A 22,155-nucleotide genomic window follows, 5' to 3' on the forward strand; every position below is an offset into this window, starting at 1 on the left:
TTAAACAGCTGGATGTGTCTTGTCTGTGAACTGAATTTCAAGTCAGTGCAAACAACCTCCACAAACATCTTCAGCATTTCCAAAAAACCCACTGATGCTAAAATTTGAAAATGAAAAGGTAAGGTAGCCAGCATCACTGGATAAACTTCCAGATAAGCTTCCTTCACACATCTGAATGACAGCTCCAAAAAAACTCTGAACGGCTTTTGTAGTCATGTGAGTAAGAGGATCCAAAAACCACTCAGGAGGATCTGAGAATGTGGGGTACATGTGCTTACCCCTTTTTTCAAGCTGGGTCTCACTGAAAGAAATCCAGATGAGGAATACTGGGGACGCTGTGAAGGAATTCTCTAGTTAAATACAGATCAAGAATTGCATTTTAATGTTGTTTTATTATTATTTTACTTCCAAACCTGACCTGTTCTATTAATTAATTTTTTGTTTTGTTTCACTATTAAGCTTGTCTAGTGTTGCAGATACAAGGTGAATCAGGATAGAGCTGGTAAACTTAAGATGTAATATCTGCATAAAGGCAGAAGCAAGGAGTCTTAACAGATCTGCAAGAAGATGCAAATCTAAACCAGCAGATATATCAGCATCTTGCTCCTTTTGTTAAGATGTTTTAAATCAGTGTCAGGCTGTTAAAGCTATGCAAGTCAAATACGTCTAAGGTAAAAGCTGTATTTCGTGAGAAAAAAAAATAAATCCATGTAACTTCCTCCACATGCTGAAGCGTAGACCTGTATGCAGCATCAGAGCATGCCTGTGTGGACAATGTGCAACATCCTTGCTCAGTAAGGCACTTAAGCATTTAAACAGTGTTAGTCATAAGTACACTGCAGGGGAGTTTGTCTTTTTTCAGTAATAATAATAAAGAAGGTGAACAACTTCTTCCATTCTTTTGACCCTAGCATGCCAACCCTAAATAGTAAACTAAACATTCATGAAAGATTAATCACTTAGGAAATTAGTATCTTCTTATATTTCAGTCAGTGAAACTTCACCAGCACCATCCATTTAGTGACAGACAGGACGATGTTGATGTGGTACACTTCATCTTGAACCATTCAACCTTCAGAAGATCTCATATTGGTAACAGCTGGAGCAGCCCTGTGAAATAGCCACGATGCCTAAACATGAAAAGCCAACCGCCATTGAAGGAAATGGTAATTACAACTACAATTATGCATCTTAAGCACATATTCATTTTCTGCATGTAGCTCAACAGTGTGCAAGTTTTGTTTTCTTCTTGTTCTTTCTAATACAAAATTCTCTTTGTCACAATTCATTACCTTTTTTTCAGAAATTTATTTTACTTGGCTTTTGAAAGCAGCTTTGCTGTGTAAATTGGCTAGTTGTAGCATGGCAGTGTGGCTTTCCACTGGTTAGTAAATCAAAAGGGTGCAACCACAGCCCGGTTACTTGTCTTGCATTTATATGTAGTTTAGAGGGAAGATTAAGAAAACAAGGCTGTTTTGTGGCTTCTGTAAATTGCATAAAGGCAATGTCTCCTTTACTTATCGCTTTGAGTATTTGGTGTGAAATGTCAAACATTCTTCATTATAAGATTAACAATATTTCTATACTGATACTGCACTGTTCTGGATGTAAAAAATGCTTTTGTAGGCTGGTAATGCTTAATGGCTTACTCGGGAAAAGTGCAAGGCAACTCTTTGATATAGGAAGTACTTTCAGTTCTCATGGACAATACTACTCTTTCCAAAATATGGATCCTTTTTGTACAGAATAGACATGACATTTCTTACCTTCAGCATGGAGGAAGATTGCAAGGAACCTTATTCTAGACTGGTTTCTGAATGAATTCATTAGGTCTTTCTAAGTACCAGTGCTGGTACTACTAAAAAGTACTTTCTATATTTTTAATTCACACTCGTAATGTGCCATAGTAATAAAATGGGTTCTGCTTCCATAGAAAACATCAGAAGGGACTGCTTAGCATTTTGGCAAAATATAACAAGCAGTTCATTTTAAGAGTCCATCCTATTTTCTTTCCTTTTTTTGTCTGAGCACCTTCATCGGTTTTTTTCTGCCAGTGTTTTCTACAAGTCCCTTTATTGAACAATTTAATTTTCAAGCAGTACATGTTAATTGAGTTCATTTTAACATGAGCGAAGCACAGAATTTAATGTAGCATGGGCAAAATACTTACCAACTTCAGCAGAATTTTTATCTGAATTAAAAAAATGAGCATGAATATAGAACATACATATTTTTATAATAATTTCTAATTAAAAATTTCTTAGAATATCAAAGTTCTAATTTTATCCTATCCTAAATGTCTGCCTTCTGCTTGCAGATATCTGACTAAATTAACTTACCTTCTTATCCAGTGACTTTATTATTCATTCAAAGTACAGAGGTTAGCATTCCCATGGTGAACAAAACCCACACATCTTTATAACTGGAGAAAGCTGAGATCTTTAGGTTGCAGAAACATGATCACTCTGACACATTTTACATGAAAATTTATTGTGTATGTAATTTATAATAAAATCTAAATACCTTAATGACAGTTATCAGTATATCTGGAGATGAGATCTTGCAAGTAAATTCAAGACTACATCTAGATTTAAGAAGACTTTTAAAAAGCTGGAGCTCCACTTCAAGTAACTATGACACACTTTCAGAATGTGGTTCTCAGTCCACTTTTGACTTAAAATGTTCCAAGGGCTGGAGTTAGTCAGCACAGAGCTCAGGCACTAATCTGGTTGTAATTTCTTTACAGGAGGTTTTGCTTCACCATTGCTGACAGTCCTGAGGAATATTCTTGCAAAGAATGGATGCCCCCAACAGTTGCACAAATGCAATCTAGGGCCATACATTTTTGCTTTTTGATATCTTTAGCTCTAGTGAAGCCCTGGTTTGGCCATTCGTCTTGTTTCATAGCATGTCTTCTGCAAAATCTGTGATAGTAGGACATGTATGGTTCATTAAGCTAAGTTCATGAATGTGAATTCATTGTTCCAGGCTTCTCATGCAGGAAAAGAAGACTTAGGGCACAAATCTTCAGATGGGATGTTTAAAAGAGATCAGATGGAAAGTGCCTATTATCATCTAAAAATAACAAAGAGAATATGTGGTGAGCTGCTCAGCTCTAGGTATCAACCTTAAAAGAGCTGTCTTCTCACAAAGTAGTAAAAAATAAAGTTGACTTCAGATCCACTAAGAATGCTACTTTTGTAACTTGAACATAAACTGTTTTCTCCATATTAAAACGTGTTCTTCCCATGTTAACACTAATATGAATGAATAACAATAAGCTAAGTAACTCACATTTCAGAACCTGAAAAGGTCAGATTGGTATGATTTACTGCAGTCTCACACTTCCTAGAATGCATTGGACACTTAATAGTCTGATTCTAATTCTTGCAGTAGAGACTGGATGAAAATAAAAAACTGCCCACCATCAAGCCAACTGTGTGATGAAGACACAAAGTAAATGTGGCTTCTCCTGGTTGCTTTATTACAGTAACCACCAGGTCCTGCAAGCTTGTCAGATCTCTAGTCTTGCGTAGGACAAAGCACTACGTAGTTAGGTCTTTGTCTGGCATAGGTGGGGAAATGTGGGTGTATCCACAGAGATAGTGTAAGACATGGTGGCCTGGAAACTTTTATCCATGCTTTTCTGAAGGGGATGAAATACTGAGGGCTTTCTCACTAAATTAGCTTCCTCCTCTACCTTCTGAAGATTTTATAATAGCAAAATCAGATTTGGCCTAAAATTCTTGTACTGAAATTGTGCAATAAACTTATTTATCCCTGAAGGGAAACTTTGCCTAAGAGAAGTCCTGACCCACAAACTGAGAGACAACACTCAAACTTCATGGTGTGGAAGTACAGTCCAGGAAGAAATTGGAAAGAGGAGAATGTAACCAGATGATATGCCCAATGCCAGCCACAGTGCCACCTTGATCTATGTGAGCTCAGTCTCTGTTGTTTTAGTAGAACATTTGTAATTTTTCCTTACCCGTGGAAAACAAATGAGCAATTTATGGGTGTGAATTGAATGGATTCCATTTGTTCCCTGTGGTCCCATCTGTAATTTTTAGTTGTTGAGTGGGCTACAATTAGTTGGGCAAAATGTCTTTATTGGCAATCTGCAGAGAGGGAAACCTTATTGCCCTTCAGGCAACATCTGGAAACTCTATGGGTGTAGAAGTCTGCAGGCCACAGCATGTATATTAAGACTAATAATTCTTCCAAGACACTAGTGGCTTTATGACATTGTAGTATAAATGTTCTGCCTACTTTATTATTTACAACCTTACCAATTTAGGTGCAGAAAAATAAGCAGTATATTTGCTAGTGTGACTGTAACTGAATAGGAATTATTATTTTACTTCACAAATTCATAGCTATTGCTGGACAGGATATTTTCTGAGCATTGTGATTTTAATTTTAGTCCATTGGAAGAAAAAATTGTAACACTAACTGGGAAAACCATGAAAGAAAAATCAAACATGGTCTCAAATACTAAGTGTGCCAGCTGTTGTATAAATGTAATTTTTATTTGTAATTTCTGTGTTTCAAGTCCCCTTCTCCTGTGCCCGAGGTCAGCCAAGCTGTTTTTCCCAAGGTATGGTTTCCCCTCATACACTAAGAGGATGGGGTCTACAGTGTTAAGGTCTCAAATCTTGGATGTTGAAGTCTGCACCAATTCACTCTTGCCATAGATTTTCTGTGAGACCTTGGTATATTATTTCTGGTGTGTTTCACAGCTTTTACTTCTAGTGATATTTTTCTCACAGAAGTGTTGTGAGACACTCTCATATTGATATGATCAGAAAGAATAGTATGGAAACATATGTAAATATCTAGAATTTAATATTATACAACTCTTCCTTTCTTTTTGACTGGTACTTCATATGCATTTGTTGTCTAATATGATCTTGCATTGCTTACAGTTCTACATGTTCAGCACCCAGTTTATTAGCTATTTAGCCCGATGACTTTCCGGCACTGAAAAAATTCCAGCACGGTCCAGTCCAGAGGAAGACACAATAATTGCTTGCAAGGCTCTATCTCCATATGATCCATTTTGTTGGCTTGATAATTAATTAACAAAGTAAAAATTTATTTTGTAACATATACAAAAAGCCTGATACCATTTTTTGAATTACAGATTACTTTGCATACCACTGGCATTTTTTATGGCACCAGCACGCAGAATTGCTTAGCAGCCCTCAGTTTAACGTAATAGTAATATGAGCAGTAATACTACACAGTGGGCCATATTTTATGGGGTAGTTCCAAAAATCATTACCCCTCTCAGTGAAAAATCAAGGAAATTATGTCAGTATAAAATCAATTTAGAAAAAAAATCCAAAACATGAAATCTGAGTAGTACCCTCTGATAAGTGGGGTACAAACAACTTGGGAAAATAATGTAAGGATACAACAGCCTCCATAATCTGCTAAATGGCCGTCCCATACAGCAAAGACTCCTGTGGTTTTATACATTTTTTTCTGTCCTTAATTTCCTCACCAGGCAACATGTCAACATTTTGAACTCTCTCCTGAGCTGTCTGATGTTCTGCCTTCATTGCAGTCTCTGACTTGCAAGTTAGTCTGAGCCCATATTCAAGATGTCCTCCTTTAGTCTTGTTGGCTCATTTGTGGCTATAGTCTAAAACATAAATAAGACTTCAGGTAAAATGATAGCTTACTCAGATTACACTTTCCTTGCCCTTAGTCTAGAAAGATAAGAAAGTTTCCCTTAAACTACTGTGGGGAAAAAAAACCCAGAAAGTGATTGGGTTTCCAAGAGCATAAGGAGTTATGGACTATAGCTCCAAATATACCTAATGATGTATGTGTCATTAGGGCAGGATGATTTATCCTGGAAGGTGTAACAGCTGAGCAATCATTTGCTCTGGGTCACATAAACTCAAGTTAGCTGACTCAAAGCCTAATAATCTGATATTAGCCCTATGAATATTAATACTGTGAAGAAATGAGGTCCTATCAACCCTTTTCTGGAACAATGAGTAATTCTAGATAGTGCTTTAGTAAGATATAGTTCATTTTAGTGGAGGATTTACTAAACTTTTGATAAGTGGGATCACAAGAAGACCTGTTTACAAAAGCAGAAGACAAGTATATCTACCTAAAAGGATCCCACATAGTGATGATTTTGTTCCTGCATCAAAGACTATACATTTTTATATTAACAGACCAGAGCATCAGCAATGCTCTTCAGTTTTCCTGTAGGATGATAATACAGTGCCTGTGGAATGCACTCTACTGTTTCTCTATGTTGCGGTTTAGAGAAGAACATTTAAATGTAGTGCTAAACTACATTTAGATTTAGTGTCACCATAAAATGTAATTTGTTTATCATTGAAAGGTTTCTCCAATAATTCAGTAAGACATGGTTTGCCACAAGTACATGAAGTGCTGAGTTACGAGCTGCCTAGCCTCTTGCTTTCTTCTTTGAAAAGTATTACAGAGTTAATGACCTGAAATAGCTTTCTAGTAATAATAATGTTAAGCACAGTAATGATTATTTATCTCTCTTATTGCTCAAATACCCAACCAACTGTCAACATTGGTCTTTTAATGATATGTTCCAAAACCCCAAACACAAAAAGATGATGCAACAGCTTGTCTGAATTACAAGTCTCCAGGGATAGCTGTAATGTGGGTGCGGTTTGGGGTGGCTACATAGCTTACATGAGTGCATGCATATATGCTGTTCAGGACAGACCTCAGGGGTGGTAAAGCTCTTTCATCCCCCCTCCTCAGTGATTTTTTTCCTCCTAAACAGCACCAACTGCTATCACAGCTGACTCAAGTGAATAACTTTTAGTTGTACCCTGAGCTTCAGATTTTATGCTAGTGACATAGCTCATGACATAAAGAAGAGAGCAAGGAAACTGGAGGATCAGAGTCCTCTTTGGCTTCCAGCTTCTTTTAAAAATAAATTCTAGTACAATGCTTTCTACGTCATACCCCAAGACCTGGGAGAGATCTCTTATTCTGTGGTTACACCAGAATGAGAAGGACAAACCTCTAACATTCTTCATATGAACACGTTTCATCTCTATATGACCATGGGGCTGTGGAGGCAGGAATGTTTTGAAGTTCAGTTTGGAGCTATAATTTTAAATTTTTCAGAAATAGCTTTTGAAGCTGCATCTGTGATCGTTAGGTATGTCTGGAGTACTCACTATTATTCTACCTGCATGATTCCATGTAATCACTGATCATGTTTTCTAGACTTGTTTTGTGGCAATATATACTTCTGTTTGATTTTATTCTTTTTCTTCATTTCTTTAAAAACTTTGTTACCACTCACGTGCCTGAGCATTTAGAAGAAAAAATGATATGAACACACAGGAGTCACTATTCAGATACACTCCCTTCTAGTAGTGTTCCCAGTACTTTCTTCAAGCAGCCTGAAATATATTAATTATTTTAACACTTTATTTTACCTGAAATGTTGGATTCAGAATAGTGCATTTGTTACCTTTATGCTATTAGAATTAATTAAACCCCAACAGCTACCTTTTGCCCTGCTTAAGCCTCTGTATTAGTCCATTGTCACTTTCACTATTATGTCAGTATGATGTGAACTTGAGCACGATACACTTTCACTGCTAATACATATTTCAGTATATATGATAAACTTCCAGCTGTCTGCTTGTTATATGGGCTCATCAGAATCTGTAGTGAGGTCAATCTTATACCATTAAAGTGCTTTCCTGGGAATTTCTGTCTGACTGGAGGAGATCAGCAAAAGCATTAGTTGCAATAAAAGACCGTGACCTATTGTTGCACGCAAAGTATCTCTTTAGAAGTGTCTGTCTTCATCTTTGCAAGCTTTCAATAGGAATGTAATGATCTTTGTCAAATAGAGATCTTGTTACTGTCAGCAGCAGAAGGCATATGTCCAGACAGAACAAAGGAACACTTATTTTCCCATTCCACTGGTGATATCGAATGTTAATATTTTTGCATAATCTTAAAAAATTATTGTGCAGATGCCGAGGAAATGTTAGCAAATGCAATTACAATTAAATGTTTTGTGGAGGGAACTTAGACTCTCTACATATATCCAAGTTTTAAAACGCCTGTCAAATTTTTCGTAATAACCCTCTGCCCATTATTGCACGCAGTGAAACAAGACACTAGATTCTTTCTTGTTTGCAGCCTTACATATTTTACTGCTTTTCTTTGATACTAGGTAAAGCTAAGAAGTTGTGCCTGATAGTTAGCTACAGCAGTCCCTAGATAAATAAATTTGTGTATAAATTTTTGATAATCACTAGTGGCTTAATAAAATTTATAAAAGGAACTAGGGAATGGGTGGAGAAAAAATATATAAAAAATTCAACAGTATCACCCATGAGCGAAGAAGGAAGATATCTTCTCACCTGAAAAATACAAATATAGGTATCATGACATGTCACCTGTCCTGTCTGTACAGAGGGGAAATTACACAACATACAACTGGAACATAAATGATATATAGGAGTGGAATGACAGCTGCCTACTTCTAGTCATGGTAATATTTCTGAGTCTTCTCCTAAATCTCTTACTACCATGTATTTTTATATATTTCACTGATGTGTCTCAAGTGCTGTCCTACATGTACAAGCTCAAAGATACCTCAGGAGAACCTATTAGCTGCTGGCTTCTCAGGTATTAGTTGGATTGCTTCTGAAGAAACATTGCTGGTGAATACCACTAGCAGTTTCAGGAGTGACCTGTTAAGTACTATGTTCATACCAATATTTGCAGAGAGCGTATTAATTAAATATTATTATTATGGATATAATGCATATTAAAGTATTTTTCTTTCTTCTCTATATATGTATGATCCTAGTTTCAAAATGTACCAGGCAAATGAATTGGATACTTTCCTGGTTATTGATGGGTAGTACAGACAGCATCTCTTATTGAACTTATTGAGACTGAAAAACTTAAGCAAGAGATCTCCCCCAAACCAAAGATGTTTCTGAACAGAAACACTACTTGCTTCTGAAAATAGGATCTCTCTCTCAAGTCTCCAATGTTGTTATCATCTCCTGAGTGGTAGAAAAGGACTGTGGCACAGCATATGAACGAGCTGGGTCACCTTTTGTCACTATGCTTAGAGATTTTTTTGCTGGAACTGAGAGTAAGTCTCCTCTGTCTTCTGGGAATGTGCTCTTCAGCCATGTTGCAGCTATGAAGCTTCATGCCCTCCAGTCAGGCAATCAGAAATGATTCTTTTAATCTTCTTTAATCTCAGTCAGTGCTTATCCTTCATATGTTTAAGAAAATCTCTGAGAATTGCCTGAGAAGCATTTTCATGTTCCTTGTTCTTTTCCCCAAATTGTAGGATATTGCTATTGTGTTTCTTTTTCAGGGTCTTCCTGTCCTACACATTTCTTCCATAAGAGGGAGTTCTTCATGGCATCACTTTGGGGCTTCTTTGAGTGCTGAAGGAAAGTGTAACTATTTTTATTGTCTTCAACTTATTTCTTGAAAACTATTTGCTCTGTTCCAAAAACCTGGGTTTGTGAAATGGCGTAAGGGAGTACAATACAATAACTGCCAAGAATTTCTTAAAACCCTTGCATTCCTAATGACTGATCCACACTTCACATGCACTAGTCTTTGTTTTCACTCCATAGATGGTAGTGATGTTGACAATGAAGAAGCCAGTGCAGCTGAGAATGAAGAAAATGTCAAAGGAACAGGTAATTAGTGTGGATTACTTTGAGGCCACACTCACATGTTTTCTGATTATCTGTATGAATAAAGGAGGAGGAAATTTCTCCATCTGACATACTGCCTTTTCTCATGTGTTTGTTTTTCTCCATCACCTATAAAGCAGGGAAGAGAGCAACACCGAGAACCAGAAGGGGACATGCAAGAGGGAGAGCCAGGCGTGGTGGTGAGGAGGATGAGGATGACGAAGATGGGACAAGGAGAGCTGGGCATCGCAGGCACAGAAACCGTAGAGGACGGGGACGAGCAGCTGGAAAGGAGGGCAGTGATTCTGATGGGGACCCTGAAAAAGCCAGGAAGAATGAGGCAAATCAGAAATCCAAGGAAGGTGATGAAGAGGAAGATGAGAAAGGAGGTAAAAGTGGTAAAGGCAAAAATGAGAAGAAACAGGACAAAAAGCCTGATAAGAAAGGGAAAAAAGAGAAGGCCAACAAGAAGAAAAAAGACAAAAAGAAATCAGGATCTGGGTAATTCAGTAAATTATTTTTTAAATATAAACCCATAGTTATCTTACATAAAACCTGCTTTCATTTATAGCTGTGAAATACCAAGAGTCAGTATGACTCCCTTACGGCCCAAATAGAGCTGGGCAGATTTTATTTTTTTCCTGCAGTGAGGAAATGCTGGTTCAGTGAAATGGAAACTTTCCACAAAGCCATATCCACTTCAGCGGAATGAAGTCAGGGGTTTGTCACAGGTCCAGGGTGGGACCTCGGGAAATGACCAGCCAGGCCCTTCTGGGACTGCTGGTACCCTGAGGATCAGGTTAAAGCTGGTCTGGTGGAATGGGACCTCAAGCCAGGCTCACCCTTATTGTAGTTAAATACCCTAAGTTTATGAGCTGTTCTCTGGAGAAAGGGAGTGAAAGTGACAGAGAAGGGGAGGAAATGACACAGAGAGGTTATAACATGTGAGATCTCTCCTGCTTTTTCCTTTCCCTAAAACTAAAATCTCCCAAACCCTAAGCTGGTAACCCTCCAAAACCCCAAGGCCTAGTTTTATTTCCAGTCCAGAACTAAAATCTTGACACTTTTCACAAGATCTTTTTTTCCCAATCAGGTTCGAGCCAGCTTTTTGTAGAAGGACAGTGCCAAAATTTCAAGAATGCAGAACCGAGGACTGACATGGGATTTTCCAGTCTGTCTCCTACTCACTCCTCTGAAATATTACTGTTCAGTTTCCCAGAGCATTAATGCAACCTGGGGTCTTTGGAAGACCTCACTGACACTGGCTCTGGCTTGCTCCCTGTCCCTGCTTGTGCTATTGAAAGGAAACAACCCCTGGGAATGGTGTATAATGGAACGAATGCAGCTAGGCATGCTTATCTCAGTGGAGAGGGAGAGAGATTTCCCTTCCCCACTCAGCACTTGCTACAGCTGTTTGTGTTCCCAAAGGCATCACTGGAGAGCACAGCAGGAGTCAAAGAAAAGAAAAAAATACAGTGGGAAGTGCTGTTGCATTAATTTGTTCATGATCCCATTTCAATATACCTCTACTTCATTTCCCTTCCCTACAGGAGTGCCTAAAATCTTTCTTCATGCTGGGTCTTCACTGTCGTGCCAATTATACCCCTCTGTGCAATTTCTGTATGCATATAGCAATAGTCCTGAATGTGTGAATCCATCTTCTTTTGCTAATAATTGTCTTCCACTGTAAACATTTATTGAGTGTTATTTAAAAAAAATCACTGAAAATATAAAATTGAATGAGGGCACAATATTTTTCATTGTCTTTCGAAGTTCTTAATATTAAAATACATACATTTGGGCTAAAGAATTCGAAATTTCTACCTGGATCAAGACTTTGTTCTGGAGGTGGTAAGCATAACATTTGAGGAAAAACTGAGGATGTTCTGGGAGATACCTTAAGATCATTATGTTTTTAGACTTTTAGGGGACCATCTGACAAGATTACAAAGTAATAAATATAAGAATATTTTAAAATATTTTTAAAAGAAAAACAAAAATAATGTAAGAATAAAGGAAAATAGGCTGGTGATCAGTTCAGCTGTGATTCAGATGAAGGATTTGCAAATCTTCAGGACAGCAGAGAAGGGAGGCAGCATAGAAATACAGCCTCCCTAGCACATCCATTAAGACCTACCACAACAAATGCTATGTACTGTTTAAATGTACATCTTACTGATGTAGTTTTTTAATTACCAAGACATTTCAGCATGAAAAAGCATGAAAAGAGTAAAATAAGAAGTTGAGAAAGAAAAAAAAAACACAACAAAAAATCTGTAACAAAAAGAAAAGTAAAATTAAATGTGATATTATTCCACAGAGAGATAATACTGTATTTGCTGCTGTGATTGTGGATTTTGTTAAACAGTACAAACGCTTGCCTTTCTAGCTAGATCACGGTACAAGTCAGTAGAATCTGCTGCCGTTACCCTCTTCCTCCCCTCCACTTTTCACCTAAATCAGGACAACATCTTTATGCCCTAGTTATTCTACATAAAGGACATAAAGGAATCCTAGATGAACTATGTGTTGATTCTTTTTTTTTTTTTTAACCTGATTATTTTGAACTCTGCTAATTGGTGGTAGTGAGTTTCACAAGATAATTCCATGGTGAAAGGAGTTATTTCTGGGTGAGTTTTAAATCTTCTGTTCTTAGGCAGAAACCGTGTGCAGTCACTTCAGCTACAAATCCTCAGAGAAGGAATCTTATATTCTGCCTAGCCTATGCACTTTCTGTTTTTACTGTATAGCTCTACATGTGAACAAATCAACTGATTTTTAGTAGGATTACTGAAGAGTATAAAGCTTATGCAAAAGTCCATGAGTACACGGAAGATTAAGGCAGTACAGACACTGCATCTTTTTGCTAGCAGGAAGATTGCTGAAGAGCACTAACTGCCAGGGGATGTTATGGGGATTATCAATAAACAATAGAATTTTCACAAAAAACTAGAAAGAAATATAGTGAAATTTATTCACTCATCACTGTAAACTTTTAAAGTCCTACCAGTCTTTTCACTGAAAACATCCTATCTCTGAGAAAACATTTTCATCTTAATTTTTACCTTTATAAAATGGCTTTTACCAAAATTGTGAGAAAAGTAGATTGCATCCATAAAGAGGAGATGAAACTAACATCAAAACACAGATGTACAATATGGGCATAAAACCAAAACACAGATGAATATTATGAGCAAGTTCATTATGTGTGTGATTTAAGGAAGCATCATTGATTTCAAAAGCTCTACAGACTTAGGAAAAGATGCATTGTGTGCATTGAACCGGAGCCAGAGAAGGTGGGAGCTTGATGTGAAATTATTTAGTGATGCTTTGTGCTCTGTGTTAGTCTGAAAGTCACAGTGAACCCTTCTGGCCTTCAGCTGTAGGAATTGCAACCTTTCATGAAAGGCTAAGACTTTCAGTTGCAGAAGATGGAATTCTGATTTCCTGGCTTAAATTTCATAGTGTTCAACCACTTGAGCTAAAGGAAAAATCTGCTGTAACTGCGTAAAGTTTGACTGTGTAGTGTAAACACTCTTGAAAATGCTGATTTCTTAAAGGTGCTTAGAAATTTGGAATTTTTATTGTTTTCCTGGTTCCAAAGGAAAGTGAAAAATGAAAGATGAGATGTGTTTGCAAAGATAAAGCAGTAGTGGGCAATGGGCACCAGAGCCAACATTATCCCTACTTTACCTCTTGTGTTCTGCTCAGCCTTCTTTCCTCAGTAAGGTCACTGCATTAGCACTTACCACTCATATTTCCCACCAGTCTCACTACGATCTCATAAAACTGCGTATTTCAATTTTGCATAATGCAGCAATCTTCTGTCAAAGGAAATCATCAATATTGGGCATGTTGCTGTCCGCTTTGTAAAATGCAAACCAGCCGATTGTAACAGCTACAAATTTAAAGCACTCTCAAAAACAGACTCCTTTAATCCTTGTGCTCTTCTTAAAGACATGGCTCATTTTGCATTACAATGCCTTAAAATTGTATGCACAAATCTTTTTCTTGACCTTCATCCATTTGACATAAGTTTTCATATAGTACTTCCCTTGCTCTTAGCAATACTGGAATAACAATAAGTATGTCTCGTTTTCAGTAGCTGTGTTCCTTTCTGTAGATTTATATTTTCTGCAGCACTGTTTTTTATCACATGAAGTCTGAAATTTTATGGCTGATGGGTTCAACTCTCTAATGTGACAGTCCTTTCAACAAATAGCATTTAAGTCTTTAATAGCAGGGTACCTGATAACTATGAGAGCTTTTTTCTTTCCTTTGCCAACTTACTCCTGTGTGTCTGAAATTTTTTAACTGATCTGCTATAGCTTTTGCTATAATGATGTGTATTTCATGAAGACTAAAGGTAGATGACCAATGAGAAATTTGTATTTTGCTGTGTTGCAAAAAGAATTTTGCTTTTATTGTATTTGTTTGTTTTGAAACTTTTCATAAATATTCTTACTGATAAAACCTTTTGTCCTTTATGTCACACAAGTAAACCCTTTGACCTTCATGTCACACAAATCTTTAATGGCACCTGTGTTATCTATTTTGGTAGAAGAAAAAGTTTATGATTCTTTAGTTGTCCAGAAGATAGAAACTGTAGAATTAGGTGGCTTAGGTAAAAAATCATTCAGCTCTGACATCAGATTTCGAATATCAAACACTCAGAAAGGTGAATTATAAGCAAAACAGTCTGAAAACTGCTTACCTGGTAAAGCCTGAATGAACTGTTCCCAAAACAAACCAGAAAACTATTTAAAAAAACCCCCTTCAGTAAATTTTCAAATATTCAGAACAGGAAAAAAAAAGGCAAAATAAAACACAACAAGAAACAAATAAAAATGCATTAAACTGCTTTTACTAGGCACTCACTTAGTGGTAGTTGTCACTGTCAGCCTTTTAGGGCAGGAAGTCAGAGTCTAACGATTGCCTTTTTAGCATTTTCCTGTTTGCTGGCATAAGAAAAGGTTAACACCTGTTGCTAATGATTTGCTATGTGCCATTATATGAGATGTAAGATTGCTCACAAAAAAGGATATCTATGCAGGTTTTAGGAAAGTGGACGTTGCCTTAATCAGCAATGCTTTCCAAAGATACTACAAACAGATGCATGAATAAGAAGTTCAGATTACCACACAACACATCTGGAGATGCCATTACTATTGCATCTGCTTACTCTCAGTGCTAGGACACATCACAGCCTTGCTGCGATGTGGCGTTGAATCTTTCCCATCTCTGAAATGTTACTGCCTTGATCAGTTGATGGGCTGTCATCTGGTGTTTACACTTGTCTTTGCTGTGGCTGTGGTGTCTCCTCTCTCCTGTGGCACACTGAAGTGGGGTGAACAAGTTTATTTTTATGACTGCAGTTACAGTGTTCTCACTTGTCTGTTGTGAGTTTGGGTTGGACTCTGAGGAGACTGGTTATTCCTGCAGGAACAATCAGTGTCTGTCAAACATTTCCCCAGGAGTGATGCCCACTCTCCATGGGATGCTCTGGGTGCAGTGCTGGTTCAGCTGCAGCTCTGCACTTTTTGCGCAGGCTTTGCCTTTCATACTAAAATTAATAACAAGTCTAAGTGAACTGTGTCCTCCCTTCTGTGCAACAGTGAAGGCATTTATCTAGGTCTCAGAGTTAAGAAGAATTAACACCAAGTATGTACTTGAGTGAAAACTTCTGTCCTTTCTGATTTTTGGTGATGGTTTTTGTTCCTGCTTTTATTTGAAGCTCTGATTCTGACTCTGAGGAGGAGCCAATTACAGAGGAGGAATTGGCCAAGCTGAAAGAAGAAGTAGAAGAAAAAAAGAAACTAATCGCCACGCTACGAAACAAGCCATGGAAGATGAAAAAGAAATTGTCCGTCCTGAAGTATGGTTTGATTTCCATAATGAATATCTGCCATCCTGCTTTGCACTTTGCATTGTTTTTCTGAACTTTCACTTTATTTCTAGACCTACTGGCACAACTGACTTCAAACCATCTCTAATCTCTCTTCCCCAGCGTGTGTTTTCACAGGAAGTGGAAGTAAATGGCATTGCAGATCAGTACTTTCTTGTCTCTGTAGACCTGAAATCAAATAGGAACAACTCAGGTCTTTTTCTTTTTTAAGTTTCCATTACACGCCCCTGCAAAATCTTTCATTTTCATCAGTTAGGTTAATGTTGGTAAATTCTTTCATTGATAAGTTTAATATCTCATTCAATAAGAATGATGCAATTTCAGGAATACCTCAAGATTACTAGGGTGGGAAGAAAGGGTTTATCTTTCTACTCTTACTTTTTGGAAAGAAGAACAGATTTTATTATTTTTTTTTAACTTATGAAAAAGCAAACTGATTGGAAACTGAGCTTGCATTTTCATTGATTTTTAGGTATGCCACGTATAAAACTGCATTTTGCCCTAGCCAACCTGTTACTATATTTTCATTAAGGCTAAAAGTTAACTTTTCATTTAGAGTTAAATTTCCACCAAGCACAGGGAACTGAGTAAACACATAGAACTTCATTTTTTTTGCCAAAACTGCTAGGCTCCTCTCGTGAATAACTCATTCACTGCAGTACTGCCCAAATACCAACAAAACCTATGGTCATGTTTCATTAGACACATCTAACAGAAAATATGGTTTCTTGTGCAGACAGTTTTTGATATGGATAGAAAACACATACATAATGGTAGGAAAGAGCATATGAAATATGGTGTGGAAGGTCTACAATTTTTTCCTTCTAGAAGGTAAGGTCATTTTGGGAAGGATACAGTTGCAAAGAGGAAATGGAAGGTATGTTGTGAAAGAAGGTGACATGAAAGGGAGTAAAAGAGAACAGAGGACCTAGGAGATGTAAAGTGGAAGCATTGTGAAGGTGAGGGAAATTTAAAAAAAAAAAAAAGATGAGCAGATTAGATAATCAGATAACAATTACTTTATTTTGCATAATCTATAATTGAAGAATCCCCATATACATAAAGTTAAAATTTGTTGTATTCTTACTCTGAACAGAGCTTCTATTTTTATACCCAATCTTATATCCCAGCATTCCTAGCAATTTCTAGTTCCTAGGAAACTTCCTAGCCTGGTATGACCCATTATTGCTCTTCCATGTGGGTGGCAGTGAAGCTTCAACAGGTAGTCCAAGGGCAATCAAAAGAGACTTCTGTGCCTTGGGACAGTTGGTAAGGGGATCTGGGGCACAGGTGGCTTTTTCCTCTATCCTTCCAGTTGTGGGCAGTGATACTGGAAGAAACAGACAGACTTAGCCTATCAATACGTGGCTCAATGGCTGGTGTCACTGACAGAATTTTTCATTTTTTGGTAACAGGATGGTCTACATGACACGAGGCCTGTTGGTGTTAGATGGGATTCTTCTCTTGAAAGTGGAGGAAGAGGGTCTGCCCTCATGAGGCAGCAGGGCTGCCTGATCAAGGGGAATGTACTTACAAAGCCTTCTTACTCCAGCTGTAGGAGGCATCGTGCTTGTAGGCTCTCATCCTGCTGGGGGACTTCAATCACCCTGACAACTGTTGGAAAAGTAGCATGGAGCACTGTAGGCAATCCAGGAGACTCCTGGTGTGCATTGAGGATAATTTCTTAGGCCACATCTTAGGGACAGGCCTAAGGACCAGAGGGGATGTAATACTGGACCTGTTGGACACCAATGCAAGTGAGCTAATCAGAGACGTCAAGATTGGAGGCAGCCTGGGCTGCAGTGATCATGCACTCCTGGAATTTGTAGTCCTGAGGGATATGGGACAGGCAAAGAATAAAGTCAGGACCCTGAATTTTAGGAAAGCAAAATTCCAGCTGTTCAAGGACTTAGTCAATGGGACCCCCTGGGAAATTGCACTCAGGGACACAGAAGAACAGAGCTGGAAGATCTAAGGATGCTTTCCATAGAACGCAAAAGCTCTTGTTGCCCATGTGTAAGAAATCAGGAAAGGACAGTAAGAGACTGGCATGGATGAGTCAAGGCCTTCTGGTCAAACTAAAGAGCAAGAGGGAAATGCACAGGCAGGCAGTTGAAGCAGGGAGAGGTATCCCAGGAAGAGTATAGGGACATACATGTGTAGGGATGGGGTGAGAAAGGCCAAGGGCCAGCTGGAGCTGAACTTGGCAAGGCATGCAAAGAATAATAAGAAGGGTTTCTATAGGTATGTCAGCCAGAAAAGGAAGGTCAAAGAAAGTATACCCCTAATGAACACAACTGGCACATTGGTAACAAGTGACAAGGAGAAGGCTGAGATACTCGACAACATTTTTACCTCAGTCTTCACTGGGAACCTCTCTTCTCACACTTCTCAAGTGGGTGAACCTCAAGACAGGGACGGGGGGAGCAAAGTCCCTCCCACTGCAAGAAAAGATCACGTTCATGACCACCTGATAAACCTGAAGATACGCAAGTCTATGGGACCTGATGAGATGCATCCCAGAGTCCTGAGGGAATTGGCTGATGTGGTTGCCAAGCCACTCTCCACGATATTTGAAAACTCATGGCAGTCAAGTGAAGTCCCTGGTGACTGGAAAGAGGGAAACATTGCACCCATTTTTACAAAGGGTAGAAAGGAGGACCATGGGAACTATTGCCCTGTCAACCTCACCTCTGTGCCTGGGAAGATCAGAGAACAGATCCTTCTAGAAGCTATGCTAAGACACATGGAAGAGAGGGAGGTGATTCAAGACAGCCAGCATGGCTTTGCCAAGGGCAAGTCTTGCCTGACAAACCTAGTGGCCTTCTATGATGGGGTGACTACATCAGTGGACAAGGAAAGAGCTATGGACGTTATCTAGCTGGACTTTTGTAAGGCTTTGCTATGGTCCCCCACAACATCATCCTCTCTAAATTGGAGAGGTATAGATTTGATGGATGGACTATTTGGTGGATAAGGAATTGGCTGTATGGTCATATCCAGAGAGTTAGTGGTCAATGGCTCAACGTCTGTAGGGATATGAGTGACGAGTGGTCTCTTTCAGGAGTTTGGACTGGTACCAGTACCCTTTAATATCTTCATCAATGACACAGACAGTGGGATTGAGTGCACCCTCAGCAAATTTGCGGATGACACGAAGCTGAGTGGTGCGGTTGACATGCTTGAGTGACAGGATGCCATTCAGAGGAAGCTGGACAAGCTTGAGGAGTGGGCCTGTGTGAACCTCATGAGGTTCAACAAGGCCAAGTGCAAGGTCCTGCACCTGGGTTGGGGCAGCCCCCAGTATCAATACAGGCTGGGGGATGAAGGACTTGAGAATAGCCCTGCAGAGAAGGACTTGTGGGTACTGGTGGATGAAAAACTGGACATGAGCAAGCAATGTACACTCACAGCTCAGAAAGCCAGCTGTATCCTGGGCTACATCAAAAGAAGTCTGGCCAGCAGGTCAAGGGAGGTCATTCTGCTCCTCTATTCAGCTCTGGTGAAACCCCACCTGGAGTACTGCATCAATCTCTGGACTCCTCAGCACAAGAAACACATGGACCTGTTGGAGCAGGTCCAGAGGAGGGCCACAAAAATGATCAGAGGGCTGGAACACCTCTCCTTAAGGAAAGGCTGAGAGAGTTGGGGTTGTTCAGCCTGGAGAAGAAAAAGCTCTGGGGAGACCTTATTGCAGCCTTTCAATACTTAAAGGGGGCTTATAAGATGGGGACAAACTTTTTAGTATGGAGTGTAGCAATAGGACAAGTGGTAATGGTTCTGAACTAAAAGAAGATAGATTCAGAATAGGTACAAGAAGAAATTTTTTATGATGTGGGTGGTGAAGCACCGGAACAGGTTGCCCAGAGAGGTTGTAGATGCCCCATCCCTGTAAACATTCAAGGTCAGATTGGATGGGACTCTGAGCAAACTGATCTAGTTGAAGATGTCCCTGCTCATTGGAAGGGGGTTGGACTAGATGACATTTAAAGGTCCCTTCCAGCCCAAACCATCCTGATTTGATGATTAACATCAGCTGCTTCTCTCAGTCTGCTTATATAACATTGTAAAAAAGATGTGTTTCAAGACAACTGGCAAACATATTTGCAGTGAGGGTAAATGATTAACTACAAATAGAAGCCTCTAAATCAGATGTATAATTTTTTGCATGATATGTTTTAGTTCAGCCACTAGTTGTGGGTTTGAATCAGGAGTCCCTCAATGAACATCTGTAGCCTCTGTCATCCTTTCCATGTCGGAGTGAGTGGCAATATCAATCCTTTCCAGCCTTAAAAATCTATGTTACTATGAAATGTTTGTAATTGGATGAGTGCTTCTAGTCATCCACAGTGAATGCTAAATTTCTGCACTTTTTTTATCCTTTGAGGTGGGCTTTCTCAATTAAGCCAATAATAAGTTTTCAAAATCCCACCTTTGTTAGCTGCCTTTTTATCTTAACAATTTCTTTTTTTAATATTCAGGGTGAGGTGGTCCTTCTACATTCAGCATGGGCAGCAATTCTGCCTAAAAGTTCACTAGTTTACCAATTTTCAACCTCTAGTTTATCAACAATCTAGACTGGAAGACTAGACATGTATTCAATTTTATTTGCCAACATCAGAAAGTTTATTTTAGTAAAAGATATGCATCAATGTGCTCTTACGGCAGTTTGTAACAATGTTTTTTTTATATATGCTTTGCTACAGCTCTTTCTGAAGTAGGCTTGGAAGCATGTTATCAGTTTCTTTGCCCTAGAAAATGGTGTATTCCAAGAGCAAATGACAGTTCTTCAGATTAGCTTATTTATTTTGAATCCACCTTTATTAACTGAAGAATTAAGTTTATTACTATGTTTCTCTGTCAAAAAAGATTTAAAAAATAGTTACTTTTTATTCCAGGCAAACCCATTCACATTTTCACAGTTCTGTGCAGAGTTGTGCATATCTCAGTAGACAAAACACATAAATCCAGCAAACAGCTCGAATAAAAAATAAAAGCTAAAACCTAATATTTGGTCACATTTTTAAATGTGTGTGCTGAGAATTAGGCACTTAAATCTGTGTTTAGCATCTTAGATGAAAATGATGGAATTTGGAAGCACTGAGTACCTTTGAAAAAATCAAACCCAATCATTTACACTCCAAAATACAGTCATAGACTGTTTTCTAGAGTCCTGTTTTTGTAATTGGCTCTTTGAAGCCTAAATTCATCTGAGTTGTAATGGAAGACCTGGTGTTATTATGCTGCTTAAAATAAGAAATAATATCTTATCAATGGATGCTTTATTGTGATTGTAGTTATAACAATACAGAAGTGTCTCTATCAGCACATCTTAGGGTTTCTATGTATTTGTTTTGTATTTTAGCAAGTCATTTAAAATTTATACCAGAATCATTAGTCTGATAGATTGGCATTATTCTTGTATATGTGGAAAATGGACACACACCGGCTTTAAGTGCCTTAAACTTGTAAATCAATAACGTGACTTCTGAATGTCCTTGTATTAGCATATCTTGCTGTTGAAACTTTTGGTCAACACTTATTATTAGCAAGTATTTTCCTATGTCATCCGCTTCTTCCCCTGTGCAGATTTTAGAGTATTATGGCATTTATGGGGGGAAAAAAGGCCTATCTTCTTAGAGGTAGAAGAAGATATTTCCTTATTATTTGTCTTCCAGCTTCCACAACAGAGAGATACTTCATTGGCGATTTCTTCTCAGCATTATGAGAAATGTTGTTGCTGTGTGCCAAACCCCATTTCCATGTTTGTTCTGTAGTAGGACCTATTTTTTTTCAAGAGTGGAAAAAAAATGCTTGCCAGGAATGCTCAAGGATTTGTTACATATTCATGACAAAATAATACAAAAAATTGTATTTTTTTCACATTATTTCGAAAAGTTTATGTTAGGGTTGATTAGGACTTTTCATTCTAAATATTTTTTTGAAAGTTGTGTAAATTTCTCAGAACAAACTATTTTTGGGGAAAGATTTAGTTTCCACTAAATTTTGTGTTTCAAAAAAGTGATAAGAAATCTTAAATGGCTGAAACATTTTGTTTAAGCATTTTCAAGGCCAAACAACACCCTCGCTTTGATAATTCAAAATCAGTTTCTCCCGAGGGAGCGTTGTTTCATAGCTTAAAAAGTATAGGGTCGGAAAGATGATTTCTGCTTAGCTCTAGTGACTACTTTGTAAAATAGTTAATCTTCTCCTTCATTCTTTTTGTTCCGAAAATGCATGAATGAACAATAACTTCAGAACACAGATGCAGAACTAGTTGCTCTGTGGAAAATGCCTTCTGTCAAAACCTGGCTGAGATATTCATTGCTGAAATAGCATTCTTAATAGAGCTGCACTGGTAAATTAGATCAGCTCTAATTTCTAATTTACGTTGCTGTGTCTGGAAAGATGCATTTCAAACAGACCCTGATTATTATCTGAAGAACCGTGACTAAGGATACTGCCCTGCTGCAGAGTGTCCATCTGCAGTTTGAAGTTGAATTGTACCAGTATTGTCAGACTCTAACCTCACCTTGAGACTTCATG

The 22,155-nt window shown here is 38.3% G+C and overlaps 1 protein-coding gene across 1 annotated transcript in view; it reads left to right on the top strand.

Moving 5' to 3' along the window:
- Window positions 1-1,126: 1,126 nt before the first annotated feature.
- The window catches only part of TMC1 (transmembrane channel like 1), a 66,876-nt gene continuing 45,847 nt past the window's right edge, over window positions 1,127-22,155 (top strand). Inside the window, exons 1-4 of the mRNA XM_049795482.1 lie at window positions 1,127-1,166; window positions 9,642-9,707; window positions 9,842-10,205; window positions 15,439-15,579. Coding sequence (XP_049651439.1) covers window positions 1,127-1,166; window positions 9,642-9,707; window positions 9,842-10,205; window positions 15,439-15,579 — 611 coding nt within the window. The remainder of the gene's footprint in view (window positions 1,167-9,641; window positions 9,708-9,841; window positions 10,206-15,438; window positions 15,580-22,155) is intronic.

Source organism: Accipiter gentilis, chromosome Z (assembly GCF_929443795.1).
Source record: "Accipiter gentilis chromosome Z, bAccGen1.1, whole genome shotgun sequence".
In the NCBI taxonomy this organism is placed as follows: domain Eukaryota; kingdom Metazoa; phylum Chordata; class Aves; order Accipitriformes; family Accipitridae; genus Astur; species Astur gentilis.